At 55.3% G+C, this 14,763-nt stretch overlaps 2 protein-coding genes across 2 annotated transcripts; both read left to right on the top strand.

The window, feature by feature from the left end:
* Positions 1-467: 467 nt before the first annotated feature.
* On the top strand, positions 468-8,650 carry cct3 (chaperonin containing TCP1, subunit 3 (gamma)). The gene is made up of 14 exons (XM_088904932.1): positions 468-592; positions 1,219-1,280; positions 1,394-1,444; positions 1,821-1,883; positions 2,439-2,535; positions 3,261-3,378; positions 3,696-3,882; positions 4,139-4,288; positions 4,920-5,052; positions 5,670-5,751; positions 5,844-6,024; positions 6,220-6,465; positions 6,546-6,677; positions 7,219-8,650. Exons 1-14 carry the CDS (start codon positions 565-567, stop codon positions 7,321-7,323), a joined length of 1,635 nt encoding a protein of 544 aa, XP_088761058.1. The 5' UTR covers positions 468-564; the 3' UTR covers positions 7,324-8,650.
* Positions 8,651-9,401: 751 nt separating this feature from the next.
* On the top strand, positions 9,402-14,387 carry glmp (glycosylated lysosomal membrane protein). The gene is made up of 6 exons (XM_088905742.1): positions 9,402-9,529; positions 10,735-11,007; positions 11,263-11,466; positions 12,061-12,279; positions 12,447-12,724; positions 12,888-14,387. The coding sequence occupies exons 1-6, from the start codon at positions 9,422-9,424 to the stop codon at positions 13,054-13,056; spliced, it is 1,251 nt and encodes a 416-aa protein (XP_088761868.1). The 5' UTR covers positions 9,402-9,421; the 3' UTR covers positions 13,057-14,387.
* The last annotated feature ends 376 nt before the right edge of the window (positions 14,388-14,763 follow it).

Genomic DNA, 14,763 nt, shown 5'->3' with positions numbered 1-14,763 from the left:
CGCACCGCAGTTTGCATGATTTTGCTGGTTTACGTCCATTCACGTTTACGATTTATTTTCTTCCTGGAAGTTGTGCTTCAGTTTTAAAATGACATTTTTAAACAAGACTACAGAAAGTTAATTCTAATAATTTGTGAAAGCCAGGGTTACACTCCCGCTACCCACGAGGAGCTCCGGGTACCGGACATAGTAACTACCTGACAACGCCCCTGTTAGAGCCCGGATCTTCTCCCGCCTGTGAATGGTCCCCGCATAAGTCTATCAAAAAGAGTTCGCAGCATCGTTGGATCGTGCTGGTGTCAATCATTTTCTCATTTATCTGATTGGCGGATACGTCTATGGGGTCCCGCCTATCCTCCAAGAACTTAACCGGCCTAAGTATTTTTCCTACCCAGGCGCTCGCCTCCGGTTTCTGTCCTTCTGATTGGTTGAGACAGCTGCACGTCAAGTTAACTGTGGTTGTAATTGGCTGGATTCTCCCCCAGAGCCCCTCCCTCTCCGCACGCTCTGTCTCTCGCTCAGTGCAGAAGGTTCCAGTCGGTTGTCAAGACTCACGCCGCAACGATGATGGGCAGACCGGTTCTAGTTTTGAGTGAGTATTCAATAAAATAATAATGAAGCGTTTTATGAGAACAGGGCGGTGTTGAACGCAGATCTGTCGCCCGGTGCCGGTGCTATTGTAGCCGGTTAAAACCCCGTCTCTTTTCCCATGACGGAGTAGGGTTTCGGGCTGCGCCTCGGCCTGGCCGGCAAACACGGAGTCCCATCCAAAGACTTGACGAGCCCGACCGGCCTGCGTGTCGTGAGGGCGCTTTTGTAGTATCGAGACCCGTGGGCTGACGTTAAAAAAAAAATCTTTTTTTTTTTAAGTTCGTTTGGCTTTTTCCGCAATGCACATCCTCGGAATCCCGGAGTTTGCCAAGTCATTCCGTGTAAATCCACTGGCTGGAGCTCGGCTTGATCTGCGGGTCGCCGGGGGCCTGACGTGAGCGGCGCGATTTCCAGGCGGGGACGAGTGTGAATTGGACGGTATTAGATTCCTCTCGGGAGGGTCTTCATGCTGCTCCGGTATTTAGTAACATTAACCTCTTGCCTTCTGCCGAGCGTGGTCCTGCGCTCCTATTCCCCACCGGGGACGGGGGCTGAGGCGATACCGTTGAACTGACCCGGTTTTCTCGGGAAAGACCCCTTTTTTAAAAATAATCTTCCTTCTGTTAGGTCAGAACACCAAGAGGGAGTCTGGCCGAAAGGTCCAGACGGGCAACATCACTGCCGCGAAGGTAAGAGTCGGGTTCAGCCCGGAGGTGGGGAGCCGGTTCTGTTCGGGAGGTGCTCGGTGCCGAGCTGGTCGGCGGTCCACCGTTAACGCGTTTCGTTCCGGTTTCGTTTGCAGACCATAGCGGACGTGATACGGACCTGCCTGGGCCCCCGAGCCATGATGAAGGTAAGGAGCAATTGTGGCGTCCGGCTTTAAAACAGCAGAGGAGTTAGAAACGAGAGGGGTCGTTCTGTTTCATGTGGTTAAGTGATCCCAGGATCTCATCTAGTCCTGTCTGGAAAGAAACCAGCGTCTCGGCTTCAACAGCAAGGCTGGTTGGGCTGTTCCAGACACTCGCCACTCTTTGTGTAGAAGAGTGCCTCCTGTTATCAGCTGTGCTGAGCCCGGAGTGCGGATCCTGGTCCTGATGCCGGCAGTGTGAAGTTATCCAGTGCCTCCTGCCTTGCGTGCCCTGCTGTGGGGCATGTAGATAGTGTGTGTGTGTGTGTTGGGAGTCTCTGCGCGGGGCCGTGACTGTGTCCCCCCCCCCCTCTCTCTGCAGATGCTGCTGGACCCCATGGGGGGGATTGTGATGACCAACGATGGCAACGCCATCCTGCGAGAGGTGAGAGCCCCCTCTTTCCCTTTCGGGCCGGGGCGGGTCTCGCGCTACAGGGAGCGTCGCTGTGCTCCACGCAGAAGCACAGCCGTGGCTCCCTCACCAGAGGAGCCGCCCAGCCCCCCTCAGCCCGTTTCTTAACTAGTACAAAACTGAGCCAGGGCTCTCGTCCTTCTTTCAATAAACGGCTGGACATCTGAGAATCGTCTTCCATCACAATGGCTGGGCAGCTTGTTCCACGCTCCCGCAATCCTCTGTGTAAAGCAGCCCTGGGTTTGAATGCCCTTCCTTGTAGTTTCCACTCGTGCCCTCTGGTTTGAGATTCTCTGTTCGTTCTTAAGGGGTCTGCCGGGTTGGAGCTGTCGGTGCCCTTGGGGGTTTTGATTGTGTGACTTCAGGCCCCTTGTCGTGTTCTCTGTTCTCTGGACTAAAGAGATTCAGTTCCTTCAGCCGTAAGGTGGCTTTTGTGCGGGGGGGGGTTATGTTTGTGTGCGTTTGAAGTCCAGTTACCGCGCCCATGCCTCTGCCCATCCCGTAACAACCCGTGCCCTCTCCACGCAGATCCAGGTGCAGCACCCTGCTGCCAAGTCGATGATCGAGATCAGCCGCACGCAGGACGAGGAGGTGGGAGACGGGACCACATCGGTCATCATCCTCGGTAGGACCCTCGGGGTAGCCCTGCGCCACGACTGCAGGGCAGAGACACCTTGAACATAAAAAAGCCATTCCGCCCATCCAGCCTGTTCGTTAGTTAACTAATTGATCTGATCTTCAACAACATGGCTCTGCAGCAGGTTCTACACTCCCACAACCCCTTTCAGCAAAGTAGTGCCTCTATATTTCAGTATTCAGTCAGCCTTCCTGGAGTTTCTGCTTGTGTCTTCAGCTTTTTTCTTTCTGAAGTCCTTTACCTTTCATTCTGAAGGACTCCTCTAGGTTTAGTGTCGGTGTCTGTGAGGATTTTGAATGCTTGTATGAGATCCCCTCATAGTCTTCTCGGATAGAGACCAAAAAGACTCAGTTCCTCCAACCTGTCAGTGTGAGACACTCCCTTCAGACTGAAGAGACTCAGTTCCTCCAACCTGTCAGTGTGAGACACTCCCTTCAGACTGAAGAGACTCAGTTCCTTCAGCCTGTCAGTGTGGGACGCTCCCTTCAGACTGAAGAGACTCAGTGACCAGAATTGTACTCGGATTTCTAAATGTGGCCTTACTAGTGTGTTACATTGGTAGCATTTTTCAACATTGATTTTAATGCTATAAGTGTCTCACCTGGGACTTGAACCCACGACCGTCCAGTTGGAGCCCAGAACCCCTGAGCGCTCCTCCACACTGCTGTGCAGCTGTCGTTGTCCTGTTCCAACGCTTCTTGTCTGTGTCCCAGCCGGAGAGATGCTGTCCGTGGCGGAGCAGTTCCTGGAGCAGCAGATGCACCCCACGGTGGTGATCGGAGCCTACAGACAGGCCCTAGACGACATGATGACCGCGCTCAAGGACATCAGGTACTGTCTGCGCCCCCCGTTGTCCCGTCCTGCACAGAACCCCGGTTATTATCATAAAAAACTTTTTTATATAGCGCCTTTAAAGGTGGCTTCTCCAAGTGCTTTACAGAATGACAACAGAAAAATACACAAGATAAGGCCAATGAAAATATGCAATGAGAGGAGAGTAGATGGGGGGGGCTGAATTCGGCAGGGGCAGTGGGGTAAATAACAGAACCAGACAAGTAAAGGTCCTTCTAAAGAAGGTGGCTTTGAGTCCAGATTTGGAGGAGTTTAGGGAAGGTGACTCTCGCTTCACGGTCTTCTTCCCCTCCCAGCACACCGGTGGACGTGAACAACCGCGCAATGATGCTGAGTATCATCAACTCGGCCATCAACACCAAGGCCATCAGCCACTGGTCCGAGCTGGCCTGCGGCATCGCGCTGGACTCCGTGCGCACCGTGGAGCTGGAGGAGAACGGCCGCAAGGAGATCGACATCAAGAAGTACGCCAAGGTGGAGAAGGTGGGTGCCGCCCCTGCGCTGGGGCCTCTCGGGGTCCCCGTGACGATCGCCGCGGCTCCGCAGGGCTCCAGCTGTGTCGCGCGGTTTAGAGATCAGCCGGCCACGCGCAGGCGCTGGTGCAGAGAAGATGGGGGCGTTTCCTTCAGGGCGCGTAGCGGGCGAGACCCGGAACACGACGCCCTGCTGGGGCTTCCCCGTGCCTTCCTGTTGGCAGCCGTGTTTAACGTCCCCCCCTCCTCTCTCTCTCTCCCCGCAGATCCCGGGCGGCATCATCGAGGATTCGTGCGTCCTGCGCGGCGTGATGGTGAACAAGGACGTGACGCACCCCCGCATGCGCCGGATGATCAAGAACCCGCGGATCATCCTGCTGGACTGCTCCCTGGAGTACAAGAAGGGGGAGAGCCAGGTGTGTGTCGAAGGAGCTCTGTCATGGACCGGGGACCAGTCTATCGCTGTGTGAAGGGGGGGGGGGCTTGTTTTCATCTGTTCCCTTGGAGGTCTGGGGGCAGACAGACCCCCACTGACAGTTGGATGGGCAGAATCATTGATCTGGCGTTCTCAGTAATGGTCTTCTCTGGTGCACGACCCAAACTGACAGGGACAGTGTAGCTCATCGGAGAGGTGACTCCCCCCCCTGCAGGAAGTGGAACTGTCCTCTACTGTCAGGGGTCAGGGCAGGTTTTGGGTTTGGCTTCACCTTGTTACAGACAAGATAGCTTCTTCTGTTTGCGTATGTGTGAGCAGAGGCCCCCGACAAATCAACAACAGGGCATTTAGGGCTCTGGACTACCTGGAGATGAAGATCAGAAGGGTTGAGCCAGGTTGGTTGAAGGTTCTCCAGACCAGTGAAACCAGTCACCCCCGGCCTCATGATGGGGGCCCAGCAGTTAGCCTGCTCTAAATGGGGACCTTGGCGTGGTGATTTCTGGAACCCCTTGCGTGGGAACTGCCCCCCTGCCCTCAGGGGCCCTGGGTAGGGGAAGAGACTCAGTCAGGTGTGCGTGCCCTGAGCCTGTGCTCCTGTCGTCCCTGGCCAGACGGACATCGAGATCACGCGCGAGGAGGACTTCGCCCGCATCCTGCAGCTGGAGGAGGAGTACATCCAGCAGATCTGCGAGGACATCATCCGCCTCAAGCCCGACGTGGTCTTCACCGAGAAGGGCATCTCTGGTAAGGGCATTGCCACACCCCCTGCCTGCATCTGCAGAGCTGCCGAGCGGCCTGTGTGCTGATGTGGCCAGGGGTCCTGCTCCTGGAGGAATGTGCTTCCCTGATCTGCTGGCTTGTTCTGAATTGTGTTTAACTTGTTTCTTTGGTCACTCGTGTCAGAAGTCCTCTACTTTAAGGCAACTATTTCCGACAGCTTGAATCAGTGAAAATGTTGCCAACAACATGTTGTGAGAAGCAGCGCTGTATTCCATCTCAAATTGCATTTCCTGACATTAAATGCTACGCAGCCCGTTCTGAGCTTGCTGTTACTTCTGGTTTAACGGCGTCTGCTAGTCAGTAAGGTGATGAAGAGACACCAGTGGGGCACCAGACTTTCCACAGTGGGAATTTCTTCCTCCTGCAGAGATCAACAGGGTACATCTCCGGCAGCCCACTTGAATAAGAGCAGTTCTGACTGCTGCAGGGTTGATCATTTCAAATCCTGGTTGGGCTTTTAAGAACCTAATTTAGAAGCAGGCCTCCGAAAGCGCAGAATCGACGAGCTTGTGATTAAGACGACGTGACCCTGTGAGTGTACATGCACTGAAACTCGAACCGCTGTCTCTGTCTCCTCCCAGACCTGGCCCAGCATTACCTGGTGAAGGCCAACATCACAGCCATCCGCCGCGTCCGCAAGACGGACAATAACAGAATCGCCAGGTGAGTCGGGGGTCCCGGGTGTGGGCGTGTGGCTGGAGATGGGGGCGACTCCGCAGCGTGTCCTGACCCCTCCCCCCCGTATGCGTTCCCAGGGCGTGCGGAGCTCGGATCGCCAGCCGCACGGACGAGCTGCGCGAGGAGGACATGGGCACGGGCGCCGGCCTCTTCGAGGTGAAGAAGATCGGGGATGAGTATTTCACCTTCATCACAGAGTGCAAGGACCCCAAGGCCTGTACCATCATCCTCCGAGGAGCCAGCAAAGAGATCTTGGCGGTGAGCGGCTCTCTGCCCTTCGTCCTGTCCCCCTGCCTCCTGTCCAGCCTGTCTCTCTAACTGCTCCCCTACCTGCCTGTCTCATACACTATTGTTATTGAGAGACAGGCTCACTATTTCTCAGGCTGGGAAAGGAGATCACACACTGTATTATTATTATTATATTATATTATTATATTATATTATCTGTCCCAGGAGGTGGAGCGGAATCTCCAGGATGCCATGCAGGTCTGCCGGAATGTGCTGTTGGACCCTCACCTGGTGCCGGGAGGGGGCGCCACGGAGATGGCCCTGTCCCACCGCCTGATGGAGCGCGCCAAGAGCATGACGGGGGTGGAGCAGTGGCCCTACCGCGCGGTGGCCCAGGCGCTGGAGGTCATCCCTCGAACCCTCATCCAGAACTGCGGGGCCAGCACCATCCGCGTGCTCACCTCCCTCCGGGTACGCCGGCGCCGGGGCCCGTTCGGACCGCTTGCAGGCTGCGACCCCGCCTCGCGTTAACTGTGGTGTCTCTCCCCCAGGCGAAGCACACGCAGGAGGGCTGTGTGTCGTGGGGGGTGAACGGGGAGACCGGCGCCCTGGTCGATATGAAGGAGCTGGAGATCTGGGAGCCGCTGGCCGTCAAGGCTCAGACTTACAAGACTGCTGTGGAGGTGAGGGCCTGTGGACAGTCTAGACCGAGTCTGCAGTGTCTGCTGAGCACACTAACACTCCATCATCCTCAGAGCTCAAGGAGCGGATGAGCTGGACTGAGTGTCTTTACAGTGACTCTCCAGCTCTGATGATGATGAAGGAGTGTTAGTGTGAAGATACAGAGGAGCTGGACTGAGTGTCTTTACAGTGACTCTCCAGCTCTGATGATGATGAAGGAGTGTTAATGTGAAGATACAGAGGAGCTGGACTGAGTGTCTGTACAGTTACTCTACAGCTCTGATGATGATGAAGGAGTGTTCATGTGAAGATACAGAGGAGCTGGACTGAGTGTCTGTACAGTTACTCTCCAGCTCTGATGATGATGAAGGAGTGTTCATGTGAAGATACAGAGGAGCTGGACTGAGTGTCTCTACAGTGACTCTCCAGCTCTGATGATGATGAAGGAGTGTTCATGTGAAGATACAGAGGAGCTAGTTAACCGATTTCTGAAGTGACCTGTATTCTAACAAGATCTCTTCCGTCCCTCGTTTCTGCCTGCAGACGGCCATCCTGCTGCTGCGTATCGACGACATCGTCTCGGGACACAAGAAGAAGGCGGAGGACTCTGGCATGGGCGGCAGAGCGCCCCCTGCTGAGGAGCACTAGACCTGAGCCTGGGGATGGGGAGGGTGGTGGGACGGGACAGGGGACGGAGGGGACAGACACGCACAGATCGGGCTTCCAGAAGCCCCGCGGTGTGGCAGACTCTCGCAGTCGGACTCTCCTCCTGTCTGCCCGTTGTCTGGGCAGAGCAGCTACAACACCGGTGTGGGCCGGGCCTGGGCCTGCTCCCTGATCTGGAGAGCAGCACAGTCCAGCCTGCTGTACAGGTTTCGGATCAGGGCTGACGTTTGTGTAATTAAACGTGGCTTTATGGAGACCTGCACTGCAAATTAAAACACGGGTGACTCTTCTCGGACACCAGCTCCTAGAGCCTGGTTCTGAATGGGGTTGGGGGTCAAAGATAAGGGAGCAGAACAGCCCTACTCCTCAGGTGCTGCGATCCTGCTGTGTTTGTTAAGGATGGGCCAGTTATCTGGCTTCTTGCCCAAATGCTGACTTGAATTCAGTAATTGAGGGCTGAAATGCAGTGCAGCACCCAAGGACTGGAGCTTGGCTTCTCATGAGTTATGAATCGTGGGCGACCAGCTCTCTGGTCCAGTGAGGTTACCCCATGCTTGTGCTGTAAGGGTATCGTGTCCCTGCTGGACTGGGGCAGGAGTGTTTGGACAGGGTGCCCTTTACGCCTGCTCCTGGATGCCATGAGCTGGCTGGAGGAGACTCCCAGAGTCTCCAGGGGAAAGTTTCCTGGGCGAGTGGGTGGTGCGAGTGGACATGTGTCCAATCTGTGAGAATTGTGTTGACGTACAGGTCTGGTCCTCTTGCTCTTCTGTGCTCTTGCTTTGGGGGGGAGATTTCTGGCGGGTCAGGGCTCAGGTGCTCCTCCTGCCTTCACCCCAGTTCCGCCTGTCACAGGGGTTTTCCCTGGTCTCCGGGGGGGGGTGTGGACCGGGGCAGAGCTGTCCCAGCTGGGACCTGGAGGGCCAACATGTCCTTCAGCTCAGCTGGACTCCCCGGTTCTACAGATCACCGGCCAGTTCTGATAGGTCTGGGGAGCATTAAAGAGTCCTGACTTGCAGATCAGAGAGCTTTGACCAAGACTGCCCTGTGAGTCCTGTTCACTAGCCAGAGGTGCCCCAGTGCTCCTTTGCACCCGTTGAAGTGTAGGAGTGGGGTGTCTGCAGGCTTGCAGAGTCCGGTCTGTGCTGCTCTCTGGGTAGCGTTAAGGAGAGCCAGGCGCTGACTTCTAATCCGTAAAAACGTCCCGTTTGTAACGCTCTGCATCGCTCCATCAACTTTATTTAGTGTCGTTTGCTGTTTGCCTCCAGTTGTCAAAGCTTGGACTGAAATGAATAAAATGCTGATTTATTTATTCAGTTTTTTTGTATTCTTTATTCTTCTGTCTGCCTGTTCTCTTGCCACACGGGACTCCCAGGGGAGCGATGGTGACTGCGTGTCCATGGTCACCATGGGGGTGAGTGTGCTCACTCAACACTTCACGTCTGGAGCAGGGAAGGTCTGGCTTCACTTTCTGTCCTGCTTGTGACGTTGGAATGGGAGTGGGGTTGTGTGCGATGAGCAGCTTCAGGGCTCTTCTAGAGAGCTGTGTGCACACATCGCAGTAGGGCAGTCTTTTGGACTCTGGGTTTAAAGGCATACCTAATGCTGCTGGTGGGTTAAAGGAACTGAGTCTTTAGTTTTGAATGGAGGAGGCTGACGACAAGCTGGACAGAGCTGGAAATCTTACCGGGTTATTGACTTCAGGACTGAAAGTGGAACAACTATGAGGAAACTTTTGGGAATTGGCTGGAAGTGCTTTTAGAATATGGTGGCTCTCTTTACACAAAGAGGGGAGGGTGTCTGGAACAAGCTGGCCGGCAATATTGAAGCCAATTCCGTGTGAGCCTTTGAGCCAAGACTTGAATAGGACCAGTAAGTTGCCATGTACATGAGGCAGATGGGTTGAAGGCCTCTTAGGGGCCTCTTGTCCCTTGTTTATATGACCTCGTGACCCTCCGCCTTCTCTGTGGGTCATGTGGAAAGGGCCTGACGCAGCTTCCGGTTTCCGGGATCTCTGGGTCAGCTGACTTGCTGCGAGGTCATGTGACTCCGCTTCATTTTTTTTTTCCTGCCGAACACAAACATGGCGACGGCCGTGGTGTCGGCGCCGCTCTGTGTTCTCTTCCTGTGTTTGAGCCTGCAGCCCAGTCGGGGTCTGTTCAACAGTGGCACGGACGGCTACCGGCGGAAGGTAAGGGGACGTAAAAACGAAATCTGTTTTTCTTTTCTTTGCTTTAAGCCTTTTTGTTTGTTAAACGGAGGCGAGGCAAACTGAAAGTGACACCTCTTGTCCAGGTTTACTTCTCTTGCCCACAAGCTTTTGCTTATTGGCAGCTTTCGCTTCCTAATATCAAACCTGTAACGTTTCAGCACCACTCAAAACCGAAGCCATTCCGTGTGCGTGGGTTGGAAACGGGCTGTGTTAAAATGAAAGCGCTGTGCTTGATACGCGTCCTCCTGGGCTCGATGCGGTGATGTTCTGGCTCACGGAGCCGAGTCTGACCCAACAGGGGTTCTTCCTCCGGGCGGTTACTGCAGTTGGGAGACTTCGTTTTATCGATAGTTTCATTTCGGCTTTAAGCGGACTTCTGTCCGGCCACGTTGTTCAAGTCAATCAACATATTTCTTTCAAGAAACAGCAAGTAAAAAAATCAACAACTGGGATCAAGTAGCTTCTGGCCACCGAGCGGGCTGAACGGGTCGAGTGGCCTCTCGCCTCTGACCCGTCTCCTGAACTGTGGGGCGAGAGGCTCCACAGGCGGATTGAAACCACAGGCTGGGCCAGACGCCCGGCTACACGGCTGGAGACGGCGATCGCTCCTCCGGGGTGGAGATCCAGCTGTCGTGTGTCGAGACCTGGGGTTGTTTGTGCGGGTCTGGACCCTCGGGTGCCGGAAATGGGGACTTTTCCTGGTGATCCCGTTGCCTGCGGGGTGTCTTTCCAGCTCAGCTCTTCGTCACTTAACTGAAACCTTTGCTGAATTAATTAATCAGGCGTTTTCCAGTTGCCGGGAAACTGCAGATTTTTAATCTACCTTTAAAAATGCAACAGCGAGCTAATCTTCAGCTTTTTTTCCGAAGAAGCGGTTTGACTGCTGTGGCTTTTCGTAGCTAAACGTAGGCAAGTGACCTTGCTAAAGGGCTCTAAGACGTTTTTGGGAGGCTATCTTTAGCTGTAGACTCCTTCTTGTACGGGCTTGATTCACGAAAGCCAGTCTTATTAACAGATTTTTATAAATGGTTGTGTTAAACTGCTTGCTCACGTAGTAAGTGGCTCTTCCTCTCTAGAAACTGAGGGCTGATCTGTGAAACGCACTGGACTTGGGTGCTTCAGGACAGCGCCTGGGAACTGCTGGTTTATTTATGCACAATGTTTTAATCTTCCCCGCCTTGCAGGTCTCCCTCGAGTTTAACCCGGGTCTGAACAGCAGCCCTGCGGCGCCCCCTGGCGTAAATGTGCTGCATGTGCGCGCTGTCGGGCCCAGCGACACCCTGCATTTCATCTGGGGCAGCCAGGGGGCGCCCACGCTGCTCCTGATCCACACCAACTCCTCCAACTCCAGCCTGCACATCGACTGGCAGCGTATGCTCTCCAGCAATTCCACCGGCAGCCTGTGGGTGGAGCCAGAGACCAGTGTGCAGTACTCCAGTGCCCTTGTCTTCACCAGGGTGAGTTGTTTCATGTCTTTTCTGTCTCTGTTTTTCTTCTCTGACTCCCAGTTATCCACTCCAGGTTTTACAGTGCAGTCAGACTCCCAGTGCACAGCAGTCTGATCCACTCCAGGTTTTATAGTGCAGTCAGATTTCCAGTGCACAGCAGACTGATCCACTCCAGGTTTTAAATGTAGTTAATGGCTATGAAAAGCCTCCTCTGCAGCTCTTTAAAGAAGCTGTTGTCTCTCATGTCTGCTCCTGCCCCCCCAGATCTGGGAGTACAGCGATGACAACGACACGGCCGACCCCTCCCGGGTCCCCTCCTCCAGTTTCTTCCCCGCCTACGACCTGGCCGACTTCGCCTGGGACGACCTGAACCGCACCCTGAACCGCACCACCCTCCGCGGCCAGCTCTGCGGCCGCAACTCCTCCGACCCGGCGGGCGCCTTCGCCAACGGCTCCGTCTGCCTGGAGGTAACCACGCCGCCCCCTGCTGGCGGAGCGTCGCCGGTGCCGGGGCGTCCATCCGCCCGTCCATCCATTTTCTAACCACTTCTTCCAGCTCAGGATCACGGTGTTCCACTTGTTTCCTTTGCCACTAAAACTCGAGGAGCAGAGAAGGGAAATAAAGCAGCCCCAAAATATTGCATCGTGGGAAATATCGCCATGTCGGTGACTTTTCTGAAAGTAGGGCCTGAAATGTAGTCTTTGTGTCTTGCTGTTATAATGGTGGTCAGAGCTGTTTGGCCGGATGGGACCTGCGTACGTTCCAGACCAGCGGTGGGGTGATTCAGACAGCTGTCTGATCCACTCCTGCTCCCAGAGAGCCGCAGTCCAGGGGGTGGGGCAGTCGGAAAACCTCGCTCTCCCCTGCGTGGTGTCCTGGGTGGATCATAGCCCAGAAACCCGACTGCTGGAGATTCCAGATCTAGCAGCTTTTCTAAAACACAGTAACTGGGCCTCCCTGAATTAAGAAAACCGCAGAACATCGCGTGTGTGTGACGGCAGTGTGCCATGGGATTTCCCCCCCCCCCCCCATTCCAAGTTGATTCCCACCTTCCTCCCCAGATCTCTGCGTTTGAGACCTGGGGGCGGGACGCGGCCTGGCCCCGCCTCCTGCACAGCGCCAACTCCTCCCAGCTGCGGCTGGTGGTCTCCAACGTCACCGAGAGGGCCAACCAGTCCCGCTTCGCCCTGGAGATGGTCGCCGTCACGGGCCGAGGCCACCAGAGCCGAGTGGACACGCTGCGCTCCATCGACGACGAGAACACCCCTTCCATCTTCCAGGTGCGGCCCCCTGACCCTCGGTCTCTGCTCTCCCTTCTTTCTTTCTGACCCTCTCTCTGGTGCGTCGTCTGTACTTGAATCTCTCTCGTCAGTCTCGTTCCCCCCCAATCAGCCTACACTTTTTCCTCTCGTTCTTCGGTTGACCTCTGACCCCTCGACTCCTCCAGGTGTCTCAGTGGGTGACCATGCCGGCCAACGCCAGCGCTCCGGTTCTGAGCTTCGCCCAGTGGAAGCCGGTCGCGTATCGCTCCCAGGCCCCAGTTTTCGAGGACGCCACGCCCGTCCGCCACTCCGCCCTGCTCGACCTCCCCATCCCCCCCGATTCGGGGCTGGTGCGGGCGTTTTTTGGGGATCAGCCCAGCCCGGGGTACCAGGCCGTCGCTCTCAATGTGTCCTTCGGCATCACGGGGGACCCTTTCTACAACGCCACCCGCTTCCTGAGCTGGTGAGAGTCCCCCCTCCCCCTCTCCTGGCAGGACGCCCCCTGCAGGCGCTGTGTAGGATGAGCACATCTGTGTCCCAGAACCGGTGATTCCAAATCTTTTGACCAAAATCTCGTTTACCCCCCCCCCCCCCCCCCCACCCCTTCCCTCTCTCTCTGTTCCCAGGACGGTGATGTTGGGTCTGGGCTCCCCTCCGCAGGACTTCTTCTCCGTCCTCGTCCAGGTCATCATGGTGGTGGCTCTGGGCACGCCGCTGCTGTTGCTGCTGGTTGGCGGGCTCTACGTGTGCCTGGGCCACAGGAAGCAGGCTCCAGGTTACGCGCCAATCAACTGAGACCACACCCTCTCCCCTTCCTCCCTGTACGGACACTGAACCAATCAGCTGAGGCCACACTGACAATCGCCCAATCAGCCGAGCACGCACTGGCTGCTTGTTAGCTGAAACCCCTCCCACAGACTATGCACAGCAGGTGGGAGGACACACCCACAACATGGGAGTGCACCAATCAGCCGAGGCTCCTCCTACAACTGGTGCCATAAAGACCACCCCCTTTTATTCTGAATGTCCAATCAGCACATGTAATCACTGCCTATGAAGCTTCTTTGGTTTTGCAGTAATTCCAGCAGTTGATGGATTATAGTTCCCTGATTGAAAGTGATTGAGCTGTGATTGCTGACATTTAGAAAACTGTTACAAACTCCTCATGTTTTTTTGTCTTTCTCAGTGTTGAATTATATGGAATATAAGGGGAACCTGGCTCCAGCTCATCTTAGAGGGTGGAATATATTTTACAAGTGCACGTTCTGGGCTAGCCAGAGCAGTTTCGGTGCAAGGTGAAGGTGCGACAGACTGTACTGTAAATCTCGCTAACGGTGTCGACAGTTACACGCTTGTGTCCGCACACCGACGGGGGCGCAGGGGAGCTCCCTGGGGAGGTCGAGCGCAGGGGGGATCGTGGAGCGGGCGGGTAGTGAGGGAGCGGCACCGACCCGGTCCGGCTGCAGCCCCGGAGGCGGAGAGAGGGAGGCGGGCCTGTCCGTTTCCCAGCATGCTCGGGGCGTCGCCCGTCTCAACGGTGACAAAGTGGAGCTGCTGTTCAGTCAGAGGTGTACACTCCGACGCGTGTTTGACTCGGAACTTTTCCATGCACGGTTTGCATGATTTAGCTTTGTCTTCAGTGTGGGAGATTTGTGTTTGGAGTCAGGCAGCGTGACCCCTGGTGTCTGGCCCTAGGTGCGAGAGCTCTGCCTCAGACTCTGCATCCCAGAGTTCTCCCTGGCCAGGGCCCTTTAATTGCTTAATGGGTGGACCTGGTTGATGGGTGAAGGCGCTTTCCAGGCCTGAAAGCGCTCGGTGGCTCCTGTGTCCTGCATCATGTCCACTTTTCGAGAGGGGGCGACACAGGCCTTTGGCACAGAGAAATTTGGTCTCTCTGTGCGGCAGGACTGTTCTACCTTGCCCTTGTCCGCTTCGCTGCTGTCTGCTCGGAGCTGAGCACAACGGGATCACTGTTACAGATTCGCCTGCACCTTACTGCTCTCGCCTCCACAGTTCCCAGTCCTTGTTTTTATCGACCACCTTCTATGTGGGACTTGTAAATTTTTTTTTTTAAAGAAACACGAGGAATATTTTCAATAAAAAAATTAAATTCCTTTCTGAACCAACTTATTTGCTTGTCTGAGCGCCCACTGGAGTAAACGGCATCCAATCCAACTCCCAGTGCGCAGCAGGCTGAGTTAATCCTGGTTTGACAGTGCTGTCAGCTGCCCAGGGTGCACAGCAGTCTGATCCACTCCCAGGTTTTACTACGAAGTGCAGAACATGGTTACAGTTCGAGGTGGTGGCTTGTTGGATGACACAGTAGCTAACGGATCAGACAAGTCTTGGTTTTGGAAGCATCTCGACGTTTGCCTCGGCAGTGGGGATGGGCTGCTTGTTCCAGACACCCACTGCTCTGTGCACAGCAGAGCAATCTGCTTTCTGGCCAGAGTGCGGACAGAATGTCTCATTCAAGCCCTTGACCATTTTGAAAGGTTGGCC

Source organism: Atractosteus spatula, chromosome 25 (assembly GCF_055471065.1).
Source record: "Atractosteus spatula isolate fAtrSpa1 chromosome 25, fAtrSpa1.hap1, whole genome shotgun sequence".
NCBI lineage: Eukaryota > Metazoa > Chordata > Actinopteri > Semionotiformes > Lepisosteidae > Atractosteus > Atractosteus spatula.
The sequence above is the reverse complement of the archived record's forward strand: the minus strand, read 5'-3'. Positions and strand labels throughout refer to the sequence as shown.